Source organism: Danio rerio, chromosome 3 (assembly GCF_049306965.1).
Source record: "Danio rerio strain Tuebingen ecotype United States chromosome 3, GRCz12tu, whole genome shotgun sequence".
NCBI lineage: Eukaryota > Metazoa > Chordata > Actinopteri > Cypriniformes > Danionidae > Danio > Danio rerio.
In genome coordinates this window covers 61,849,075-61,873,073 of record NC_133178.1, presented here as the reverse complement: position 1 = coordinate 61,873,073, position 23,999 = coordinate 61,849,075, and the positions used below count along the sequence as shown (strand labels likewise).

The following is a 23,999-nucleotide window of genomic DNA, read 5'->3' as shown; positions in this document are numbered from 1 at the left end:
TGGATATTAACAAAAAAAATTGATTCCCAAATAAATTCTGATACCTATATTAGCCAAAAGGAAAACTTTTGGTTGATTGCCATAATAACAAAAAACTTGACAGACTGCATTACAGATTCTGATATTAGTAAATAAAACTTTCAACCAATTGCTTTACAATTCCAATATTAACAAAAAAATGTAAAAAATTAAATAAAATTGTTCCATTCCACTACCGATATAAAAGAACTTTCGACTGATACTGATACCAATATTAGCCAAAAAAAAAAAAAAAAAAACTTTCAAATGATTCCGATATCAATATTAACAAAAAATTATTAACAACAACAAAAAACTTGTTTCAACAAAAATATAGATTCACAAAACCCATACTAATACTGATATTAAAAAAAGAAAAACCATTTGTTCAATTCTAATACCAATATCAAAAACCTTCGTGTGAGCCCAATATTAGTAAGAAAACAATATTAAAGATCCTTCGGTTGATACCAATGTAAGCAAAAAATACATTTCAATTGATTGCGATACCAATATTTAAAAAAAAAAAAAAAATTAGCAAATAAAATTTTTAGTCAATTGGAAAACAATTCTATAATAATAAAAAAGGTTGATTTATATTTTTTCTTATTAAATTTAGTTTGATTCTGATACCAATATTAAAGAACCTACAGCTGATAACAATACGGATATTAACAAAAAAATTTGACTGGATACGTCACGGATTCCGAAATAAGCAAACAAAACTTCAACCAATTGCGATACAATTCTGACATTAACAAAAAAATGTGGTCAGTTCTCAAATCAATACTGATACTGATTTTAACAACAACAACAACAACAAAAAATAACATTTGGGCTATTCTAACAATTTTAACCAAAGATTCATTCAGTCTTATAATGATATTGGTCAACTGCACACAATATACAATACTAGCTATTTTTCCTCCATTAAATAACTTTTACTTAACATGGATCACCATTCAACTTTCCAACATTTCACAGATTTATTTCTATTCTAACACTCAAACAATACCATTAGCTGTTTGTTCAAACATTTTAAATGAGTTGAATTTTTTTTTTGGGGACAACTTAATTGTTTCTTCATGTTGTCACAACACAAATCTATCGTGTGGAAAGCAGCATTTTACAGTGAATATTGTTTTGACCAAAAAGGCTTTTTGACATAATATAACATACTAATTTAATAAACTTAACAAGCCAGTGCTTTTGCTATCTGTACTTTATAAGACATACAGCACATTTTCTCCATTACCATCAGTATTTTTATATCAGTACTAATAGGTTGACAGCTTTAAATGAATCTATATTGGCCAATAAATAACGGTGGCTGACACATTAGTGCATCCCTAGACTTTAATAACCAAATAGTAGCATTCTGTCTCTCCATTTAAAGTCTGTTTACTGAAAACCCTGCTGAAAAATCCAGCTTAAACCAGCCTAGGCTGGTTGGCTGGTTTTAGCTGGTCGACCAGGCTGGTTTTAGAGGGGTTTTGGCCATTTCCAGGCTGGTTTCCAGTCATTTCCAGCCATTTCCAGCCTGGTCTTAGCTGGTCAGGCTGGAAAATGACCAGCTAAAACCAGCTTGACCTGCCATGTTTAAGCTGGACACAGCTGGTTTTAGCTGGGCTTCCAGCCTGGCTAGGCTGGTCAAGCTGGTTTTAGCTGGTCAACTCCCAGCCTGACCAGCTAAGACCAGGCTGGACATGGCTGGAAACCAGCCTGGAAATGGCCAAAACCCCTCTAAAACCACCCTGGTCGACCAGCTAAAACCAGCCAACCAGCCTAGGCTGGTTTAAGCTGTTTTTTTCAGTAGGGAACATTTGTAAAAGACACTAAAAATAAAATACAAAAGAACTGAGCAAATTAAAGCATTATAAAGATAAAAGAGCCTATGCTCTTTTTTTTTTAGATTTCTTTATGAATGTTTTGAAGCGTCAGCTGAATTTTACTGACAATAAATAAATCAAGAATCACAAAATAAACAGGAAAAAATATTCATTGTATTTACTAAAAAAATAATTTAGGTTAAGTGGATGCAAACAATTTATATGGGGTAAATTTAAACAAATTAAGTTGACAACTACTAAAATTAAGTCGTTTGTTTAAATTTAGCCCATATAAATTGCTTGCAACCACTTAGCTACCTCAAAATTGTAGTAACTACAATGAATATTTTTTTAGTGTAGCCTACGGAAAACTGCTAATTTAATGAGATTGTTTTACAGTGTATGATATACTTAAAATTTCACAACTCAAGCCAGTTTAATATATGAAATACACATTGCTCAAAAATGAACATTTATGCTTGGGCACAGAAACATCTTTAATATGGAAGTGAGTGGCGGTCATCGTGCGGTCAAGAGCCAAGGAAACGTCAGAGGCTCTCTCCATTGCCCAATACAGTACTGTTATTAAATTTCATTACATGTTTTATTTCTATATCGGCCAACGTAAAAAAGACTAAATACCAACAAAACAGATGATGGACATGATGACTAAGAGCGGCCAAGAAGTCATGCCGGCTCCGGGTAGGCGGAGCTCAGATGCGGATAAAAGCAGGGCGGGTCACCGAGAACGCAACTGTCTGTCCACTCCGAGCTTCTGACACCAGTCTGCTTTCATCAGCTCCTCGCCGTCAGCTTTTCAACTATCGCTCTCCGAAGTTTGCCTTGCGCAGCAAGCCAGTCTTTTACTGTATTTGTGCCAGTGTTGGTCGTGAAGAGTGTCCGCTGAAGATGAGTATGTCTCGGTCAGTTCCTCTGCTGCTGCTCGTGCTGTGTGGAGCCACGGACTTTGCCGGAGCCTGCAGCTGCTCTCCTGAACATCCACAGCAGGCGTATTGCAATGCGGATGTCGGTAAGATTCCATGCATTTAACTATTTCACATCCATGTCTGCATTATGCACCCATGACTGTGTCACATTAATGTGTGTGTATAAACCATAGACAGGATCCTTTATTATGAAAATAATGCCTGCAGAAACAACATTTAAAAAAAAACTTCTTAGATGGTTGCATTTTTAGAGTATGGTACTTAATTAATACAAATGACAAAGTAAACCTCACTGTAAAAAATTTAAGGTTCCACACAATTCATTTGTGTTGTCTCAACACAAACCAATTAAGTTAACTTAACAAATGTAAGTGGTTTGAACATAAAACAAATAAGTTGTCCAAACAAATCTCAAAAATTGTGTTTTTTCAACTTATAAAAAAAAAAGTGGAGCTGTAAGTCATTTTAAAAAGTTTCTCATACTCAAAAAATATGTTCGCTGTTTGTTCAAACTACTTATTTAAAATAAGTTAAAACAATTCTTGTTTTTAGAGCAACTTAATTGTTTTGTGTTCAATTTACTTAAATTGATCAAATCTAATAAGTTAATTTCCTTCATGTTGACTAAACACATATCAACACTTTAAAAAATTCAGGATTCCACACAATTCATTCTCGTCCCAACATAAATTGATTAGGTTAACTTAACAAATTTAAGTGGTTTGAACGTAAAACAATTTTGTTAAGAAATGTGTTGTTTCAACTCATTTTATACAAGCCAATAAGTTATTGTAACTGTAGTTGTACTTTTGCTGTACTCAAACAATGACGGTTCCAGTTTGTTCAAACTACTTATTTAAAATAGGCTGAAATGACAACTTTTTGGGGGACAACTTAATTGTTTTATGTTCAATCCACTTAAATTTGTAAAAACTAATAAGTTATTTTTTAATTCCTTCATGTTGACATTACAGAAATCGATTGTGTGGAATCCAGCATTTCTACAGCTGAACATGTTGTGGTTTCTTACCCTAACATTAATATGTTATTTACACATATTAAATCCATTTATCTGTATCACAATACTTTTTAGAGTTAGATTATGCTATTAATAATGATAATGTCAATGTATTTTATCATAACAAAACAATTCAAAACTTTATTGTCAGACTTGCATCTGAATTTTTTCTTGCATAACAGCATAATAAATACTGCTTACAAGGAATCAAAGAGTAATACAAAAAATATTCATTTTACAAGGACCTCATTCAGCTCCAGGACAGCCTGATGTAAAAATGACTCTTTAAATTTCACTTTATTAAAACCTGGGACTCTAAATCGAGGATTAGACTTGATGGTACACATTCATGATTCAACACATGACTAGGGTTCGAAATCATCTTCCTTGCCAGCCTTGTGAGGTTCTTGTAATACAAACGATCATATAATTTTTCAAGAGGCTTTCCTACTATCTTTGATCAGATTTTAATCTTGTTCATCAACTTTGTTTTGATATTCCCAAATAGACACCATAGGGTCTGTCATGTTTTACCAAAGTTTACAATTTTAGCTGTGATTTCTTTTCTTTATTATTTTATTCACATTATTTTTACATATCTTGCTTTTTACAGTGTGTAACACTTACATTAACACTTTAGTTTGAGTACCAATTCTCACGTCTAACTATTGGCTTACTGCCTGCATATTTTTAAGATATTGGGTCTGTATTAGTTCTTATAAATATCCTACATCCTCAAACTCAATCGCTAACCCTTACAATTTCCTTAAAAAATATTAATAAGCAGAAAATTAGGAGTTTATTGAGTTAAGATTCATAGCTAATGGCAAGAATTGCCTCAAAGTGTGACCAGTTTCATTTTCATTTTTCAGAGCAGTAATTTGTTTACATGTTATAAATAACTAAGCAATGTGCATAATTATTTTCTCTCTAATTAGAACTATATGGGCAAAAGAAAATTAAAGGATGAGATTATTCAAATGAAATGAAAGAAGAGTCTTAAATAATAGCTGGTTGTACACTCTCAGAAATAAAGGTATGTGAGCTGTCACTAGGGTGGCTTTTCAAAAGGCGCACATTTGTATTTGAAGGGTCCATATTGGTACCTCAAAAGTATTTATTAGTACCTACAAATTTTAAGAGGAACACTTTTGTACATTTTAGGTACCAATATGTAGCCTTGAGGTATTAATATAGCCCTTTTAGGTACACATTTGTAAAGGTGCCACTCTAGTGACAGCTTGCCTACCTTAATTTCTGAGAGTGTGAAAACATGTGCAAAACAATGACTTCAAAGCGAGCTGTGATTGGATGAGCCAGGCTTAACATATCAAAGAAGTTTGTCAAGTGTTTTATTATTAAAGTAGTCAAAATGTCATTTGATTGTTTTCTTTTTAGGGAGCTTCATGGCAAAACAACTGAATGCTAAAAAAAAATGCAAGGTTGTTTTAACTAAAAGTTGGATCAAATATAAAGAATTTAACCACTGGGTTAAAAATTGTAGTTTAAATTCAGTTGGAAAACATGTAGATTTAATATTTAACACTGGGTTAAAACAACCGAGTATTTTTTTAGAGTGACTGATGAGATGATTCATAAATGTATGATGAGTCTAACATGATATAAAATCAAGATAACACAACAATCCCCATAAAAATCCTCTGAGTCACATTTCACAAGTCATTATAAAACAATTTAACACACCCGTTCAGTCATATAATAATGCATAAAGGTGTGATGTTACTTGGCAGTAATAAATAACTGCAAAAATCAGCTTCACATTGTGAACGTATCCGGCTAAATCTCATCTCAGACACAGCCCACCTTTTATTTTCGCATAAATTCATTATGAATTCAATCCCCATGTGTATAAATAGAGCAATGTAAGCTTATTCTCCACTGATATCTACTGTATGAAAGCACATAATGTCCCACATCTGTGCAGTGTATATCATCCTCCTTGAAATATGATAAAGCTGAAATTATAAAGGCCTGATTTGATCCTCTGACCTTCAGCAGCCGGCCATTACATGACCTGTGCATTTTCCATTGAGTGTAGTAGCCCTGTAATTAAGCCCTCCTTCAACAGGCTGATTGCAGCTCCAGAAAATGAGAAAGCATTGCCACATGCTAGCGACATACCGTGGTTTGTGTTTGACATTAGATAGATGGTCATTACATGACTTGGGATGGCGAGACCCCACTGACCGCACACCCACCTATACTTAACAGAGATTCGCTGAACAACAACATCTGGCGCCCACCGCAGGAATCGGCCATCTCATTCTGGAGTATTCTGGCTGTTTGAAACTCCCACATGACTTGCTCATGATGGCTGAAAGATTCAACACAGTCGAATCATATTAATAAAGCACTTTACACAGTTACAGATAGTCTCAGCCATATAGTAGCACTGCTCTCAGACCTGTGGCTAAATGCCTGATGTAATCTTATGTAGATTTGAAGTGAAGACACCTCTTATTGGTTTGAATATACAGTTGGATGTGCAGCAATCTTAATCAGTCCACACAGCAAAATCCTCTGATTCAAATGTACTCAGTTTAGATAGTGGGCTCTATTTTTACAGTCCATGCGCAGAGCGCAAAACGCAGGGCGCAAACGCTTTCAGGGCGTGTCAGGATGCATTTTTGCTAATTTAAGGACCGCTTTGCACCATGGCGCATGGTCTAAAAGGGTTGAGTTTATTTTCTTAATGAGTTATAGGTGTGTTTTGAGAGTAAAACAATCAGAGTCTCATCTCCCATTCCCTTTAAGAGCCAGCTGCGTCGCGCCATTTGCGTATTTTGACGTAAAGTAAGTTCGCTTTTGCTCTCGTGGATAGGGAAACCTTACCGCACAGACATCAATTAGCCTATAAATAATTAATTTAGTTTGTTAAGCGCAAATATTTGTTTCAAAACTATTTCTAAATTCAGTTCTAATTTCCAGCAAACGAATAAATGAACAATAATAACAAAGTGTGGTCAAAATACTGAGTTATTTCCAAATACACCTGCCATGCCCCATATGGTCTAAAACCTGACAGTTGGACAAATCTAAGCTTGTTTTTAATAAAACAAATATAAATATAAATATAATAAATAATACTGCTAATAATAATAACATTATACAAAAGCAAATTGAATGAACTGAAAAAGCCTCCCGAGATGAAGAAAGTACGGCTGTGGTTTTTAAATCTTCATGTAGGCTAGAAATTAATATATTTTGTAATATTTTAATCATTTATATTTATATCCTACATATCTTTATTATATATATCCTTAATATATGATATCTTTTTCATATATAAAGATATTTGCGTGTTGCAATGCATCTAGTGTGTATGGTGTAAGCCAGGCGCACTTTGCGCTAGACAATAGACCAACTTTGTTCTGGTCTAAAGAACAGACTATTTACAGTTTCTCAAAATAGCAACGTGCCAAAACACGCCTGACCAGAACGCCTATGGGCGCACATATGAGCGCAAATGCATTTGCTATTTAAACAGTGTGGCGCAACACCTCAAAATGACCCTTGCGCCGAGCTGAAAGTAGCAAAAGACCATTGCGCCGCACCTTGCGCCACACTGCGCCAGGTGTATGATAGGGCCCAGTATTTGGTCCCTCTCTAAATCACGTTGAAGTTACTCAAGTTAAAGAGACAATGAAAGGATTAATAAGGAGATGATTGAGCACTAATAATGAACACCTGCTGGTGATAAACCAACGCAATCTCACGGCAATTCGTAACTTTTTGATTTAGTGGCTAATTCATTTGAATTTGTACGATCTAATTTGTACAATTTGGTACGATTTGCTCATCACCCAATAACGGTTGGGGTTAGGGGCCACGCCTCCTTTTTAAAATCGTACATTTTCGTATGATTGAACTCGTGCGGATTCGTACGAATTAGCCACTAAACTGGCAAAACCTAAAATACTTGCGTTTCCTCGTGAGATCAGACTGGATACCCAGGAGAAAAAATATATAATTATATGCAATTAAAATACACTTAAATACCCGCAAATACATTTTTAGTACATTTTTATTTTTTTTTTGTGTTAAATAAAAGTTTGATGGTTTTACTAATTTGATTGGATACTAATTAAAAGTATGTTTATACTTCAGTTGGACTTTAGTACACTTGACAAAAGTATACCAAATACCAGTAATACTTAAATAGTTTTTTTGTGTACTACAATAAAGTACACTACAGAAAAAACATCCAGAAGAGTTTTATTAGTGTGTTTTTCAAAAGTGTGCTTTAAATGCTTTAAACATTAGTTGATTTTTAGTACACTGTTTACATACTAATCCTAAGTTTAAAATAAGTTAATATATAAAAAAGCTATTAGTAATGTACTGTAGTAGAAGAACATTTTCCCAAAAGTTGTACTTTAGTACACTTAATGTGAATGCAATATTATCACATAATATAACACTTAAATTGATTTTGAGTGTGGTAATTTTAAGTTTACATTAAATTGACTTTATTAAAAATCTATTAGTAATGTATTGTAGTAGAAGTACATTTTCCCAAAATACTTTTAATACAGTATTTAGGACTTTTTTTTTTACAATTTACAATCTGTATATTCTTTTAATATATTAACTATTATTAACTATTATACTTTAAATTATTTATAAATATATTTTATGAATAATTTAATATATACTTTAAAAGTGTATTTCTAGTTGTAACTAAATATATATTTATTAAAATACAGATCTAGTATGTTAAAAGCACATTTTAGTTCAATTTCAGGGTGTCTCAAAATAGCACAGTTGAGTACACTTAGATGGTATTAAGTTTATCTTAACATATACTTAATACTATCTTTTAGTACATTAAGTACAAAATTAGTATGCAAAAATAGAGCCCTTTTAGTACATTACTGAAAAGTGTACTAAGTATACTTAAATAAAGTGCATTTTAGTGTACTTTTTTCTACCTTGGTAAACAGAAACATAGAAAATAAACAACTTACAGAAGAAAAAATTACAACTTACTTCAGTCACAGCCTTAGACGAAATCAGCTGAAATACAATACGTTGAATCTCTCAAAATCTCAGCAGAGGATCATTAAGCAACTCCACAAACAGCAGCTTTACTTACTACCAACCTGTTTGCCCTCATTTAAAGAGGGGCCAAATACTCTCTGGATTTATTCAGAGGATTTTGCTGTATATAGAAACAAGCCTGATCGAATTAAAACCTGTATTGTTTACATCGATGACAATGCTCATTAACAAGGCTATATTAAAGGCAGGTTTCTTAAAGTCTGCATGAAGTCAGCGTTTACAAAGTTTATTTTGCTAGTTCACATTCTTATTTTTAAGGTGAATAATTAATCCATGCAAGTTAATCCATAATAAAATAAATATATTATAAAATAAAAAATAAAAAGTTTTAAAATAAGTTTATTTTGGTAATCTTTAATGAAAGTCTGACCATTTGACCGTTTGGAGTGGAGGTTCTTTTGTTAACATCAACCTGAGGGGATTCTATTGACCATTTCGAATGTGGTGATGTCACTGGCCTAGCAACTAAAACATTTATAGACATTGCTTTCTGCATGACAGGTTATTTGTTGAAAGTGTGTTGTCATGATACTGGAATTTTCAATTTCAATACGATAAATACGATACCATTTTTCGATACCAGGAAAAAATTCTGCAACAAAATATGCAAATGAGACAAAAAATAAAAAACAATACTGCATAATACTTAAATCGGGATTGTCAGCAGTCCTTAAGTCCAAAAGGTTGCTGGTTTAAGTCCCGTCTGGGCCAGTTGGCATTTCTGTGTGGAGTTTGCATGTTCTCCCCGTGTTCATGTGGGTTTCCTCCGCGTGCTCCAGTTTCCCTCAAGGTCCAATGACTTGCAGGATAGGTGATTTGGATGAACTAACTTGGCCGTAGTTTATGTGTGTGAATGTGAGAGTGTTTGGGTGTTTCCCAGTACTGGGTTGCAGCTGGAAGGGCATCCACTGCTAAAAACATATGCTGATTTAGTTGGCGGTTCATTCCGTATTGGTCATTCCTCATAAATAAGGGACTAAACTGAAGGAAAATTAAAGAATGAAAGTTAAAATCTTAAAATTATTATTATTTATTCATCTCCCAGCTGTAAGAACAGAGTGCGAGAGAGCAAAGCCATACTAGCCAAAAGCAAGATTGTATCATTTTTAAAACATTTAACAATATTTATCAATAAATAAATAAATAAATAAATTATATATATATATATATATATATATATATATATATATATATATATATATATATATATATTTTTTTTTTTTTTTTTTTTTTTTTTTTTGGACAACACAGTCTGTTATAAAACTGTTAGAAATAAACTAAAAGTTGCACTACATACTAAACTTTAAGTACTAAAATGTACATTTCGGGTACAAATATGAACTCAAACGAAACTATCACAAACATATAGCTTTTGAAAACTTATTTTTATGCCCAATAAACCAATTGTCATGTAAACGAAAAGATTCCATTGTAATGAATATAGTGTGTTGTAAATACCCCCTGAAAACTACAAGATGGTATGATTGACATTGGTTAGGTCGGTTGCCATCATAGTTTATTATACAAAAATCATACCATATTATACAAAAACAATATGCATCTCAGTCATTTTTTTTATAGCATTTTAAGTTTGTATATGCATCTTGCAGTTTTCATTCAGCAATGTTTTTTTAAATGACATCCCAAAATGTGCATAAAATTGGTCTTTGCAAACTAGCTAAGACACTAAAGCATTGATTAATCTTACATAATAATAACTTTCGTGCCATCAAACAATTAATCTCATCCTAAATAAAATATTGTGTTTACATAATATCCAGTATGTGTGTGTGTGTAAAGTGCATTATTGTGAGTGAATGCATTGTGAAATTACACTGCTCATCATTAGCATCAGCATGAATTATTAATATAATTATTAATATTAATAATGTGAGCAGAGAGGATCATATTGTAAAGTAATGCATATTGTAAAGTAATGCTGTTAAAATTACTGTATCTCTACAGAATAATATGCCATTATGCATGTAAAGTCAGCATTGATTCATTTCAGGTGTTCAATGAACAATGACGCCTCAGGAATAAGCTGTCTAAATGTTCAATAGTTCAAGCTGAATATCCAATCAAATCTGTACAGCACTACATGTGACCTGCAGAACTTATAAATGAATGAACAATATGGAGGGCTCCCTTTCCCCCTCTCACATACCTGAAAACAGCAGCGCTCTGTGTGTGCGTGTTTGTCATCCGCCTCAGAGGCTGTGATTAAACCAGCATAAACCCTGAGTGTGTGTTTCTGATGAGAGAGGCATGCCTGACTTCAGACTGGGATCCTGTGGGTGTTTTTGGCTTTCTGAATGTGTGGCCAATAGAAAAGACGCTCTGTGTTTGGGACTGAGCAGGGTATGTATGGGCCCTCTGATAACTCAGATAAAGTTTGGAGTCTGTACCATTTTATTTATGTTTGTGAAGCATGTCTTTTATGCTCAGCAATAAACTCAATTTATTTGATACAGTAAAATAGTAATATTATTAAATAAAAAGAACCGGGTTCTACATTGAATTTATATTATTCCTGTGATTCAAAGGTGAATTTTTTTCTCTATCATTATTATTATTATTATTATTATTATTATTATTATTATTAATTCATTAATTCGTTCATTCATTTTTATTTCGGCTTAGTCCCTTATTTTTTAGGGGTCGACACAGCGGAATGAACCGCCAACTATTCCAGCATTTTTTTTTACGCAGCGGATGCCCTTCCACTCATTCACACACATTGTCATTACGCCCATTGCTGAGTGCTAAACACTGAGCCACCATGCCTCCCGCCATTATTTATTTATTTTTATTTATTTATTTTATTTATTTATTTATTTTCTTCTTCAATATAAGAAGAAGAAAAAAAGGGGAAAAAAAAACAAAAAACAATAACAATTATTCAAAAAGCAAAATTTAAGACTTTAAAATAATTAACAGTTCTTTTTGCTTTGGTATTTTTTGTTTCTTTTATCTTGCATAGGTAATGACTTATTTCTATTTTAAAGTGAGTAAAATTAGTTTTTTACAGCCCTTTTACATTTATGAATAAAAAATGTTCCATATATAATGAGCAAATTAACAATATGCCAGATTTTGAAGTCAACTGTGTTCTCATAAAAAAATAAAACATCTTTTTCTTTGAATCCCAATGCAATATTCGTATTCTGCTTAACAAAAAAGAAAAGATCACACCAAAACAACTGTGTATAAATACAATCATAAATAAATGAACAATACTCTCTTCTTTATCATTACAGAAAGTACATTTTAAATCAACATCTTTACAAAATCTTGCAATTAGCCTCCCGCCATTATTATTATTATCAATGTTGTAAACGGGTATAATACTTCACATTTTCAAATAATGTTGGCAAAATGATGTCCTTTATTTAAAATAGAAGCCTTTAATAACCAAATGGTTCTGGCAACAATGTTGAGGATTCAAATGCAGCATCTTTATCAACAAGAGTAGTCGGGTCACAGGTGAAGAGATCAGTACAGTCGGCTAACGGCATAAACAATACACAAGGGGAGGGTCAGAAACCACGACAAGGAAAAACAAGACACGGAAACGCTTTGTAAAGTTACAACAACAAGACTCAGCAAAGAGTGTGTGTGTGTGTGTGTGTGTAAGTGGTGCATATAAAGTCATATTACATATTAACATATTAAACATCCTTTGTTTTAGACAATGTATTAACATTGGCTTTTGGTTATAATAACATTATTCAAAAACATTTTAGTTTATGTTTAGTTATTGTTATATAACTAAACTTACTTTTTGCAAAACTTACTTTTATAGGGGTTTAAACACCGTTGTGTGATGATAGTCTGTGAATATAACCAGCTTCTAATGGTAAAAAAATGTATTAATTATATTTTTAATAATAAAAACTGAAACAAAGCAGAAAGACTTTGATTGACATTCTCCCTTTGTACGTGTTATCAGAGGGCGAAAAGCCCTGCCTATTCGTGATGATCTCTCCCTCATTAGCATGAGATGTTAGTCTTGTTTTTGAATATGCTACTATGTTGACACACAGGCATTTGTAGCTCCACCCACTTCTTAAAAAATCTCATTTAAAAGGGCCATGACACCCCCCACTTTCGGTTAAAGTCTACTGCACAGGGCAGGCGTGGGCGTGGCCAGCAGGGGAGAAGGGGAGCGAACAACTGTTGTTGACAGTTAGCTCACAAAATGAGACACAAACCCTGAGGAGACACATGAGTTTATAGTTCACAACGTTAAAATGCAAAGAAATAAACAGTAATTTAATGTCCTGCTACATTTGTTATTTGTAATTTCATATACACCTAACCACAATTTATATCATAAGTGATATAAATAAGGGATTCTCCCTCGATCCCCGGGTCTATTATAGATCTGAATGCAGACTCAGTGCAGCAGGTCTCCTGACCTGTCTATTTTAACCATTAGCCCTGCTGGTAAAATAGAGGATTTAGGCAAACACAGCAGCACGGCGATGTGTCTGAATGTGAACGAACTCCTGATAAACGTCCGCCATTCTCCAATTCTCGCACTGCTCTCCCGACAAAAATGCTAGCAGCACACACACAGCTTTGCTGTATGATCGGCCCTGACTAGATCGCGGGGATAAAACATGCAACAAACCCCGTGGATCATGGAAACAAACACATACGAGCCTTCATGAACGGCTACGTGCCGTCAGTCTGTGTCTCACAGCTTGCTTGAAAATGGCAGGTCTGCCTTCGGAATGCACGTGCTCTCATGAATAATTAAGCAGCCGGCTCTTCTCATAGGATAAGAAAACTCCGCTATGAATAATAATGAGAAACCGACGCGTGATCATTGCACTTGCAGTACTGCGCTACGTCGCAGATTTTGATCCCTCCCCAAAAATCATTTTAAACCTGGAAGTTGAAATTAGCTGACAAAATTATCCAGTTTTCCCCACAATTATAGCTGACAGGTGCTAACATTGTCTTAACTGATGCTCAACACACACAAATCTGTTAAAATAAAAAAAAAAGTTCTCCAGGGTGTCCTGAACCTTTAAAGCAAAAGACACCAAAATGACACAATTATGATCAAAACCTAAAAGGGGCATTATTTGTGTGAAATTTGAGTTAAAACTTTATATACACACTCTAGGGACATCAGAGACTTATTTTATTGTAAAAGCGGTCCCCTTAAAGGAATGTTCTGAGAGCGTTCTCTGGGTGCCCACTGAATCTGCTGCTTCTAGAGAGATGCGTTTGAACTAGCATTTGGTATTTGTATGTCAGCAGCTCTATGGGAAGCGGGGTGGGGGGCAAACTGCCTGCTCCAGTCAGACTGCTGACTGGCTTCCTGAACACATTCCTCACGCTGCCCTCGGCTAATCAAACACTCACGTGTGTCCATACACACTCTCAGCACCTGTAGCACAAAGCAGGACAACAGCAGCACGATACGGGTCATCTCAATGCTTGATAACAGCACATCTATACTGTAAAAAATATCTGTTCATTACTGTTTTCTAATGATTCACGGTTGTGATTTGCATTATGGGATCTCAATCTCTGCTCTGTCGACTTTTGATGTCGGAAATTCAACTCTACAATTTGACAGTGACTTTTATTTATTAGACTTTTTACTTAGTAGTTTGAGATAATATAATGTAAAATAGATGATATCTAGAGAAATAAGTCTGTAATATAACAGAAAATCTACTGCCAGCTTGTTAAAAGGATTTTGTAGCATGATATACAACACCAACCCAGACAATATATCACTTCAAACTATTAAAAACGTTAATAAAAGTCTCTTTTTGAACTTTTCAAGGTTAAAAGTTGTTGGAAGAAAGATTGAGGTCCCATAATGCAATTCAAAGGCATAAATAAACAGGGAAAAACAAAAACATGAGTCTTAAAATACAGAAAACTGCTAATTTACAGATATTTTTACAGGGTGGACGCCACACACACAAACTACAGTGGAGCAGGCTATAAAATGTGCCAGAAAGTGAATGCTTTAAATATTTTCCTTTTCTTGTGTTTACAGTCATCAGAGCAAAAGTCGTCGGAAGAAAGGAGGTGGTCACCGGCAATGACGCTTATGGCTATCCAATCAAAATGATCCGATACGATGTCAAACAGTTGAAGGTCAGTGGAGAATTTTGCTCTTGTCATCCACTGATTTCAGTTAAAGATTTTTGCACTTTGGAAACACCAGTCAAGTGAACATTAGAACATTTATTCTATCGATAATAAATGTTTGCGTAGTTTTTCACACAATACAATAGCCCCTTTCACACATAGTGACCTTTCCGGAAAATTGCCGGCAATTTTCCGGAAAGGTTGTATGTGTGAACAGGTCCTTTTTGAAAATACCGGTAAATTCGTTCTGGCTATTTTCCGGAAAGAGAAGTTGTAACATTACCGGCAATTTGCCGGAATGCTGCGCTGTGTGAATGCAGAAGGAAGATTCCCGTAATAAGCGCGTGCACGTCTAGAAAGTGCTGACGTGAGACGTCTGCTTTAGCCAATCACAACAGTCAAACCCATTTACGTCCGCGCGATTTGTGAGAATAAAAACCTTTAAATATTTTTCCAGACACATTTAGCTGCTAGAAGTTAGTCAGATCACGTTTATATGTTCTTCTTTATGCCAACTGTGTAAATAATCATCGATGAGATGCTTATGTTTGTTTACCTTCAAGCTTCAGCCTGTGAGCGCCTGCACACGCACATATTATGAACATCTCGACATGCGAAAGTGATCCTGCGAAAGTTGTTCACAATATTGATCTTCCACAGAGTTTGTAATTTAGTCAAATGTTTACAAATACAAGCGCAGCCGTTTAAAGCTCATATGTGGTAAATGATGTCAGAATTTACCGGTATTTTGGAATGGATGTGTGAATGCTCTTTTCCGGAAAATTTCCGTAATGTCCTCGCCTGAACAGCGCTTTTTTGAACATACCGGTAAAGTTGTTCCGGAAATTTTCCAGATATTTACCGGTATCACTGTGTGAAAGGGGCTATTGTTTTAGCCCCAAAACGTGTTTATCATAGTGCGTAACTTTCAATCAATTTGACTGTCTGCATCACGTAACCAGATCCAAATATATGGTTTTTCTGATGCAGTAAGCTTGCTTATTAGCTCACCTGGTAAAATGTCACACCATAGTTTCAAACTCAATTCCTGGAGGGCCACAGCTCTGCACAGTTTTGTCACACAAGAGTTTGAAGTTGTGAAATTCTGTAGAACGGCGCTGCGAAAAGAGGCGGGATTAAACAAGATGACTAGTCATTTTAAAAAGCGAGCGATTGGCCCATATTTTAAATTTCTAATTTTTAATTAATTTTCTATTTCAATGTTTTGATCCTCAATTGGTCTCACGCAGTCAAGTGATAGGATTTCGCAAGTCAGAGTTTACCAAAATTACTTCCCAACACAGCAAGCTGTGAAACTTGTCAAACGAGCTTGCGTTTCAGGTTTGACGCATTCGTGTGCGTATGAATGGACGTCTATGGGGAGAAAAGCCCTGTGTGACCGCAGCTTTAAGCTGGTTTGAGTTGAAGGTGGTTGAAGCTAAACTGCAGCCCTCTAGGGATTGAGTTTGAGACCATTGTGTTCTTCAAAATCTTTTTTTTTTTGCATTAATAGTTTTTTAAAAAGCCTAATGACCCATCCACACAGCAATAGACTTAGGCCAACCTGCAAAAGTTTAATATAATTTCGGCCCTTCGCCCACACAACAATATCATTGTCTGTGCCCTAAAATGAACTTTTTGGAGAACGGGTTATAGAGTGGATCTATAATCTCAAACCGTTGCCCCTATTGTAGTCGTGTGGGTAAGCAAAATGGCACTGTTTGGAAAGGATGATGTCACTGTATCACATGATCAGAAGAATGAGGAAGAATCCCACACACTCAACAACAGTGAATACAGAGCTGCGTTAGTGCTAATAAACCTAGCTGTGCCAGCAGCACAATTACAACACAACCTGATAATGTTGTTTCAACTAGATGAGATGCATTGCACACATCATTACACAAGTCAGATATTTCTAAAGCTACCACAGCTTCCTGTTTTTCTATAATCAACCCTGAAGGACTCACTGCATTCCTTTTTTGATTTTAGTGCATACAACGAGGAAAATAAGTATTGAACTTGTCACCATTTTTCTCAGACAACATATTTCTAAAACTTCTGTTGACTTGAAATTTTTGTCAAATTTGAAATTTAAAAACAACCAAAGAAATCCATATATGCAAAAAAAAAATTATATATATATATGTATATATATATTAATTAGTTTACAAATGAAGTAATGTGTAATAAAATGAAATGACACAGGGAAAAAGTATTGAACACATGAAGAAAGGGAGGTGTAGAAAGGCAGTGAAAGCCCAGACAGCAGCTGAAATCTCTCAGTAGTTATTCAACAACCCTCTTCCCTTCATCAACGTAAATGAATATTAGCTGCATCAGTCCAGGATCTACATTAGCAGGAGGATGAAGATGAAACCAGGGTGGACATTTCAGCAAGACAATGATCCAAAACACAGCCAAGGAGACTCTTAAATGCTTTCAGAGAAAGAAATTCAGGCTGTAGAATGGCATAGCCAATCACCTGACTCGAATCCAATAGAAAACACAAAATAGAGATAAAGGTTGATAGACGAGATCCAAAGAACCATCAAGATTTTTACACTCTTTTAAAATCTGTGGAAAACTCACACCTCATTCTCCATATGAGAGGCGTCTTTAAGCTGCCACCCCAAAAAAAATTAAATTATTAAAAAAATAAGTATTAAATACGATTTAGTAGTTCAGTACGTTCTCCTTGTGTCATTATATTGTTATTACACATCACTCATTTTTTTAATTTTTTTGTGTTGTTTGAGTTTTTACCAAAATCTAATTACAATTCCATGTTAATTGCTCCTTTGGATATATTATTTCCAGGAGAAAACATGACGTGTTCAGTATTTTTTTCTCCAGCTGTTTACAGTGGCAAATATACAATATCCGTCTGGACGCAGACATTTCTTGAAATTATATTTTTATGGATGTAAAGATTTTGGAAAAAAAAAAAAAAAAACGATCAGTGCTACAGTATGTGGACGTAGCTTTAACTTTAACTGCACCAATTCCATTGCACAAAAGGTTCAGGAAACTCGAAAAGAGTTCTTTAGATTATCAAAATGTTTTTTACCAAACTCTTTTATTTCAGATCAACACTGTAAACAATATCTGTTAACTAATCATTCCGTATTTTGCAATTTCACAAGTGTTTTCCGTTTATTTACGGTTGTGAACTGCATTATAATATGTTGATCTCTGTTCTGTTGACTTTTGTTGTTAAAAATTCAACTCTGCAGTTTAACAAAGTGACTTTTATTGACATTTTAGTAGTTTGAAATAATATTAAAAATACTAGATAGAGAAATAAGTCTGCATAATAACAGAAAATGTCCTGGCAGCTTATTACAAGGCTTTTGTACCGTAATAAACAACTCCAACCCAGACATTGCATCACTTTAAACTATTAAAAACATTCAAGGTTAAACGTTGTAAAAAATCAACATCCAGTAATGCAATTCAAAAGCATAGAAAACTGGGAAAAATAAAAACATGAATCACAAAATATTCACAACCGCTCATTTACAGATATTTTGGTCCCACTTTATATTAAGTGTCCCTAACTACTATGTACTTACATCAAAAATAAATACAATGTACTTACTGTGTTTATAATGTATTTGAGAACACTTGTGGTGCTTTTGAGTTGGAATAGAGGTTGGGTTATGGACAGGTTTGGTGGCATGGGTAGGTTTAAGGGTGGGTTAAGGTGTAAGGGATGGTCAACAGTGTATTTACAAATGTAATTTCAAAAGTTAATTACAGATGTAATTACATACATGTATTTAATCAAGCATAAGTACACAGTAAATACATCTATTTACACTATAAGTGCATTGTAACAAACTATTAATTCCTGTGTAAGTACATATTAGTTAAGGCCACTTAATATAAAGTGGGACCAATATTTTTACAGTGTAGCTGTAACTGTTGGTACACTGAACAACGGAGTTGAGGATACACGTGCAGTTTTATCAGTCAAGAAGTAGGCAATAGATCAGGCAGGCAATGGTCAAAGCGGGAGCAAATGGGAACATACAGGTTATCCAAAAGGCGAAGTCAGGTAACAGGCAAATGGTCAGTACAGGCGGCAAAGAATCAATATCGAGAAAACAATGCAAGAATCAAACACAGAAAGACCACACAGAATAACTCTTCATGATGTTACATGGTACAAACCAGCAAGACTCAGCAAAGTGTGTGACAAAGTGAGCAGTCTCTATAGCATGAGTAATCAATCCTTGAGCTGCTCCTAGCTGTGTGTGTGTGTAATCAAAGGTAAACCAGAACAGGTGTGAGTAAGGTGCATGGCAGGATTTGTAGTTCATAAGGTGACAGAATTGTAGTCTGAGTGAAAGTGAATGATTACAGCGATCTACAAGCCTGGATCGCTGGTGATCGTGACCGTAGCGGATCGTCATCATTTTCCTATGTGACATTTTCCGTGTAGAGTGCAGTTATTTGTCATGGCCATTGACTTTATTCTGCCAAGTAATTCATGTAAGAGAGTTTAAAAAAATAATTAAGGCCTTTTTACCCTCATTGTCAGGGGCTAGATCCCACTGCCATCTTGTTCTCACCCAAACCGGAAGTCTGCACGTTCTTCAATCTATAACACAGATATTCATTTGAAGAACTGAATCAGTCAAAGCTGCATGTTTGCAATGATAAACACCAAGAGAATGCCAACAATTTCTTTCTTGACGTCTTTACGCCATCTTCTTTCTCTAGATGTTCAAGGGCCCCAATGGAGAGATTGACACTATCTTCACGGGCCCCTCCTCAGCGTTATGTGGAGTCAATCTTGAGAGCAATGGCAAGCAGGAATACCTGATCACAGGTGAGAGTATACTGTGGACTTATACTGTGAAGACTAGTGTTCAAGAAACTCCTGTATTTCCCTGTGTGAAGTACAGCAATCATAGCAGCACCATTAAGCTAACAGCATCTTGTTCATCTGCAGGTAATTTGAATTCAAATGGCACACTGCGCATAAACCTGTGTGACTACATCGAGTCCTGGGAGTCTCTGAGTCTGACACAGAAAAAGAGCCTGGGTCCACGCTACCAGATGGGCTGTGACTGCAAGGTATCTGTCTATCTGTCTGTCTGTATAGCCATCCATTCATCGGTTCATCCGTCTATCTATCTATCTATCTATCTATCTATCTATCTATCTATCTATCTATCTATCTATCTATCTATCTATCTATCTATCTATCTATCTATCTATCTATCTATCTATCTATCTATCTATCTATCTATACATCCATCCATCCATCCATCCATCCATCTATTTATTAATCCATCCATCCATCCGTCCGTCCGTCCGTCATCTATCTGTCATTCTTTCCATCTATAGTTCTATCGTCCTTTCCATCTATTTTTCTTTCATTCTTTCCATCCATCCATCCATCCATCCATCCATCCATCCATCCATCCATCCATCCATCATCTATCTATCTATCTATCTATCTATCTATCTATCTATCTATCTATCTATCTATCTATCTATCTATCTATCTATCTATCTATCTATCTATCTATCATCCATCCATCCATCTATCTATTTATTTATTAATCCATCCATCCATCCATCCGTCTGTCTGTCTGTCTGTTTGTCTGTTTGTCTGTCTATCTTTCTTTCCATCTATCGTTTTATTGCTCTATCTTTCTTTCCATTTTATTGTTTTTCCATCTATCGTTCTTTCCATCTATAGTTCTATCTTCCTTTCCATCTATTTTTCTATCATTCTTTCCATCCATCCATCCATCCATCCATCCATCCATCCATCCATCCATCCATCCATCCATCCATCCATCCATCCATCCATCCATCTATCTATCTATCTATCTATCTATCTATCTATCTATCTATCTATCTATCTATCTATCTATCTATCTATCTATCTATCTATCTAATAATCCATCCATCCATCCATCCATCCATCCATCCATCCATCCATCCATCCATCCATCCATCCATCCATCCATCCATCCATCCATCCATCTATCTATCTATCTATCTATCTATCTATCTATCTATCTATCTATCTATCTATCTATCTATCTATCTATCTATCATCCATCCATCCATCTATCTATTTATTTATTAATCCATCCATCCATCCATCCGTCTGTCTGTCTGTCTGTTTGTCTGTTTGTCTGTCTATCTTTCTTTCCATCTATCGTTTTATTGCTCTATCTTTCTTTCCATTTTATTGTTTTTCCATCTATCGTTCTTTCCATCTATAGTTCTATCTTCCTTTCCATCTATTTTTCTATCATTCTTTCCATCCATCCATCCATCCATCCATCCATCCATCCATCCATCCATCCATCCATCCATCCATCCATCCATCTATCTATCTATCTATCTATCTATCTATCTATCTATCTATCTATCTATCTATCTATCTATCTATCTAATAATCCATCCATCCATCCATCCATCCATCCATCCATCCATCCATCCATCCATCCATCCATCCATCCATCCATCCATCCATCCATCCATCCATCCATCCATCCATCCATCCATCCATCTATCTATCTATCTATCTATCTATCTATCTATCTATCTATCTATCTATCTATCTATCTATCTATCTATCTATCTATCTATCTATCTATCTATCTATCTATCTATGTGTCTATCTGTTTGTCTGTCTGTTTGTCTGTCTGTTTGTCTGTCTATTTATCTATTAGGCATTGGAAAAATGCCAGTGGTTTGATTCAGTTTGCATTGTAAAAAAATTCACTATAGTAATACTTAAATGCCATTTAGAAATACCATACATTAGCGTAAAATACATAGCCTTATATTCAACTGTTTACAAAAAAAAGTTATTCTCAAGGCCATGTGTTCTAATTTCGGTCTTGAAGTTTTAATTGAGTCTTGGTTGCTGTCATTAAAAAAAAAATCTTTCACAAATGCTTACTTTCACTTAAGACTTAGCTGACTGTTAAAGATGGGTATTCTGACGTTATGTTATATGCATTATGCCAATCTGTTTCAGTGTAAGATCTTAAAAAATTACATTAAAAAAAACATTTGTGAGCTGAGAAAGAAATGCACATGAATATCAAGTTTCTGTCACGTGTTGCGTTGAAATTTTTAAACTACAATATACTTGAAGCATGTGAGTTAGCACGATTAATAGACTCTGTAAACTGAAAACTGGAATTAACAAAGTTAAGCTGAGATGAGACAGAATAGGCTTTGGTGGTCCATATAACCATTGTAACACACTAACAAACAGCTTCAGTCGGCAGAAATAGGGGTGCTACATGAGAGAAAGATAAATAAAGAGAGAGAGAGAGAGAGAGAGAGAGAGAGAGAGAGAGTACCGCAGCCGGCAGTTATCAGTACTGTAAGATCCCATATTCCAGTCACATACCAAACCTTTCCAAACACTCGCTTCCCCGTCAAATGATTAAACACACTTGCTGTGTCCGAAATCACACTATGTACTGTGTTAAAAACAGTATGCGAGTCGAGTAGTATGTCTGAATTCATAGCATTCGAAAAACAGTATGCAAAGAAGTACCCGGATGACCTACTACTTCCGGTAAGATTCTGAAGTGTGCATCTAATAGACCCTACTCTATCCCATAATGCATCGCAAGAAAATTCCTGAATGGGAGAAAAGCGATTCAACTGATGTGCGTAGGTCAGATTATAATGACAAATGGCGGATGTAGTTCGTCCAAGTTCCCTTAATTCTATATAGAACATACTTTTCTAACGGTCGTGTAGTAAGTTTAGATTCAAATGTAGTACCTACTCGAGTCTTTCGGACGCATGTCTTGTCGTTGTCTTCATCTCATCATCCGTCTTCTTGTCTTGTCTATGCACAGATTGTCCAGTGTCCCATCATCCCCTGCTCCATCAGTGAGCCTGTGGAGTGTCTGTGGACGGACTGGGTGTTGGAGGGAACCGTTCAGGGCACTCAGGCTCAGCACTACACCTGCGTCAAGAGGAGCGACAGCAGCTGCGCCTGGTACCGTGGATCCACACCGCCTAAAAAAGAGTTCATGGACATCGAGGAACCATGAGAATACATCCTTCATTTAAGAACCCCAATCCCAAACGCAGCTACCAACTCACACTTTATTCTGAAGATGCATCCTAGATCTTATATAACTCATCAAACACATGTTTGGGCCACGAAGGGCTCGTCCCAAATTCGCAAGAAAAGAAAAGGATTATAGATAGTCATATTTTTGTAAAAGCTAATGATCGAGTGAGTGAGAAATCTTATTTTGTATAAAGAAAATTAAACCTAAACTGATTTTTTTATTATTATTATTGCAGTTTAAATTTTAAATATGTATCCTTACAAAATCATTCCCATTAATATAGTACATTACAATTTAAAGGGGACCTATTACGCCCTGTTTTATAACATGTAAAATAAGTCTCTGATGTCCCTAGAGTGTCTATATGAAGTTTCAGCTCAACATACCGCACGAATAATGTTTTATATCTCTTTAAAACTGCCCCCTTTTAGGCTTTTAATACAAATGATGCCTTTTTGGTGACTATCGCTTTAAATTCAAATGAGATTTCAAAAGAGGCCGGAGCTACAAACACCTTTGTGTCAAAAAGCATGAAAACTCTTATGAGTAATGGATGGCTGCTTCTCACTCAGGGCTGCACTGTAAAAAATAACGGGTGAAATATACGGTAAAATACCGGCAGCTGTGGTTGCCAGAAGTTCACCGTAAAATATAAGGTTGCAACGTGCAATGCTTTACAGAATACTTTTTGATGATCTGTAAATTTTACAGTTGAAAACTGCTGTATGTTTACAGTAAATTTCTGTTAAATAAAACAAATGTATTGTAAACATGTTTACAGTAAATTACTTTAAAAATAGCAGTCGTAAGTGTAAATTCCTTTACAGTAAACTACTGTGTATAATAAATATACTGTAAAACTAACTACATTCTATTTCCGTAATAAACATAAAACAACTGTATT

General features: G+C 35.0%; 1 protein-coding gene across 2 annotated transcripts in view; it reads left to right on the top strand.

The window, feature by feature from the left end:
- The first annotated feature begins 1,928 nt into the window (after positions 1 to 1,928).
- Positions 1,929 to 23,999, top strand: part of timp2b (TIMP metallopeptidase inhibitor 2b) — a 34,729-nt gene continuing 12,658 nt past the window's right edge. The window contains exons 1-5 of one of the 2 annotated variants that reach the window (XM_073938461.1): positions 1,929 to 2,877; positions 14,923 to 15,023; positions 19,746 to 19,854; positions 19,978 to 20,102; positions 22,874 to 23,892. In XM_073938461.1, the coding sequence (XP_073794562.1) occupies positions 2,565 to 2,877; positions 14,923 to 15,023; positions 19,746 to 19,854; positions 19,978 to 20,102; positions 22,874 to 23,071 (846 nt within the window). In that variant the 5' untranslated portion in view covers positions 1,929 to 2,564 and the 3' untranslated portion in view covers positions 23,072 to 23,892. 2 annotated transcript variants of the gene reach the window in all.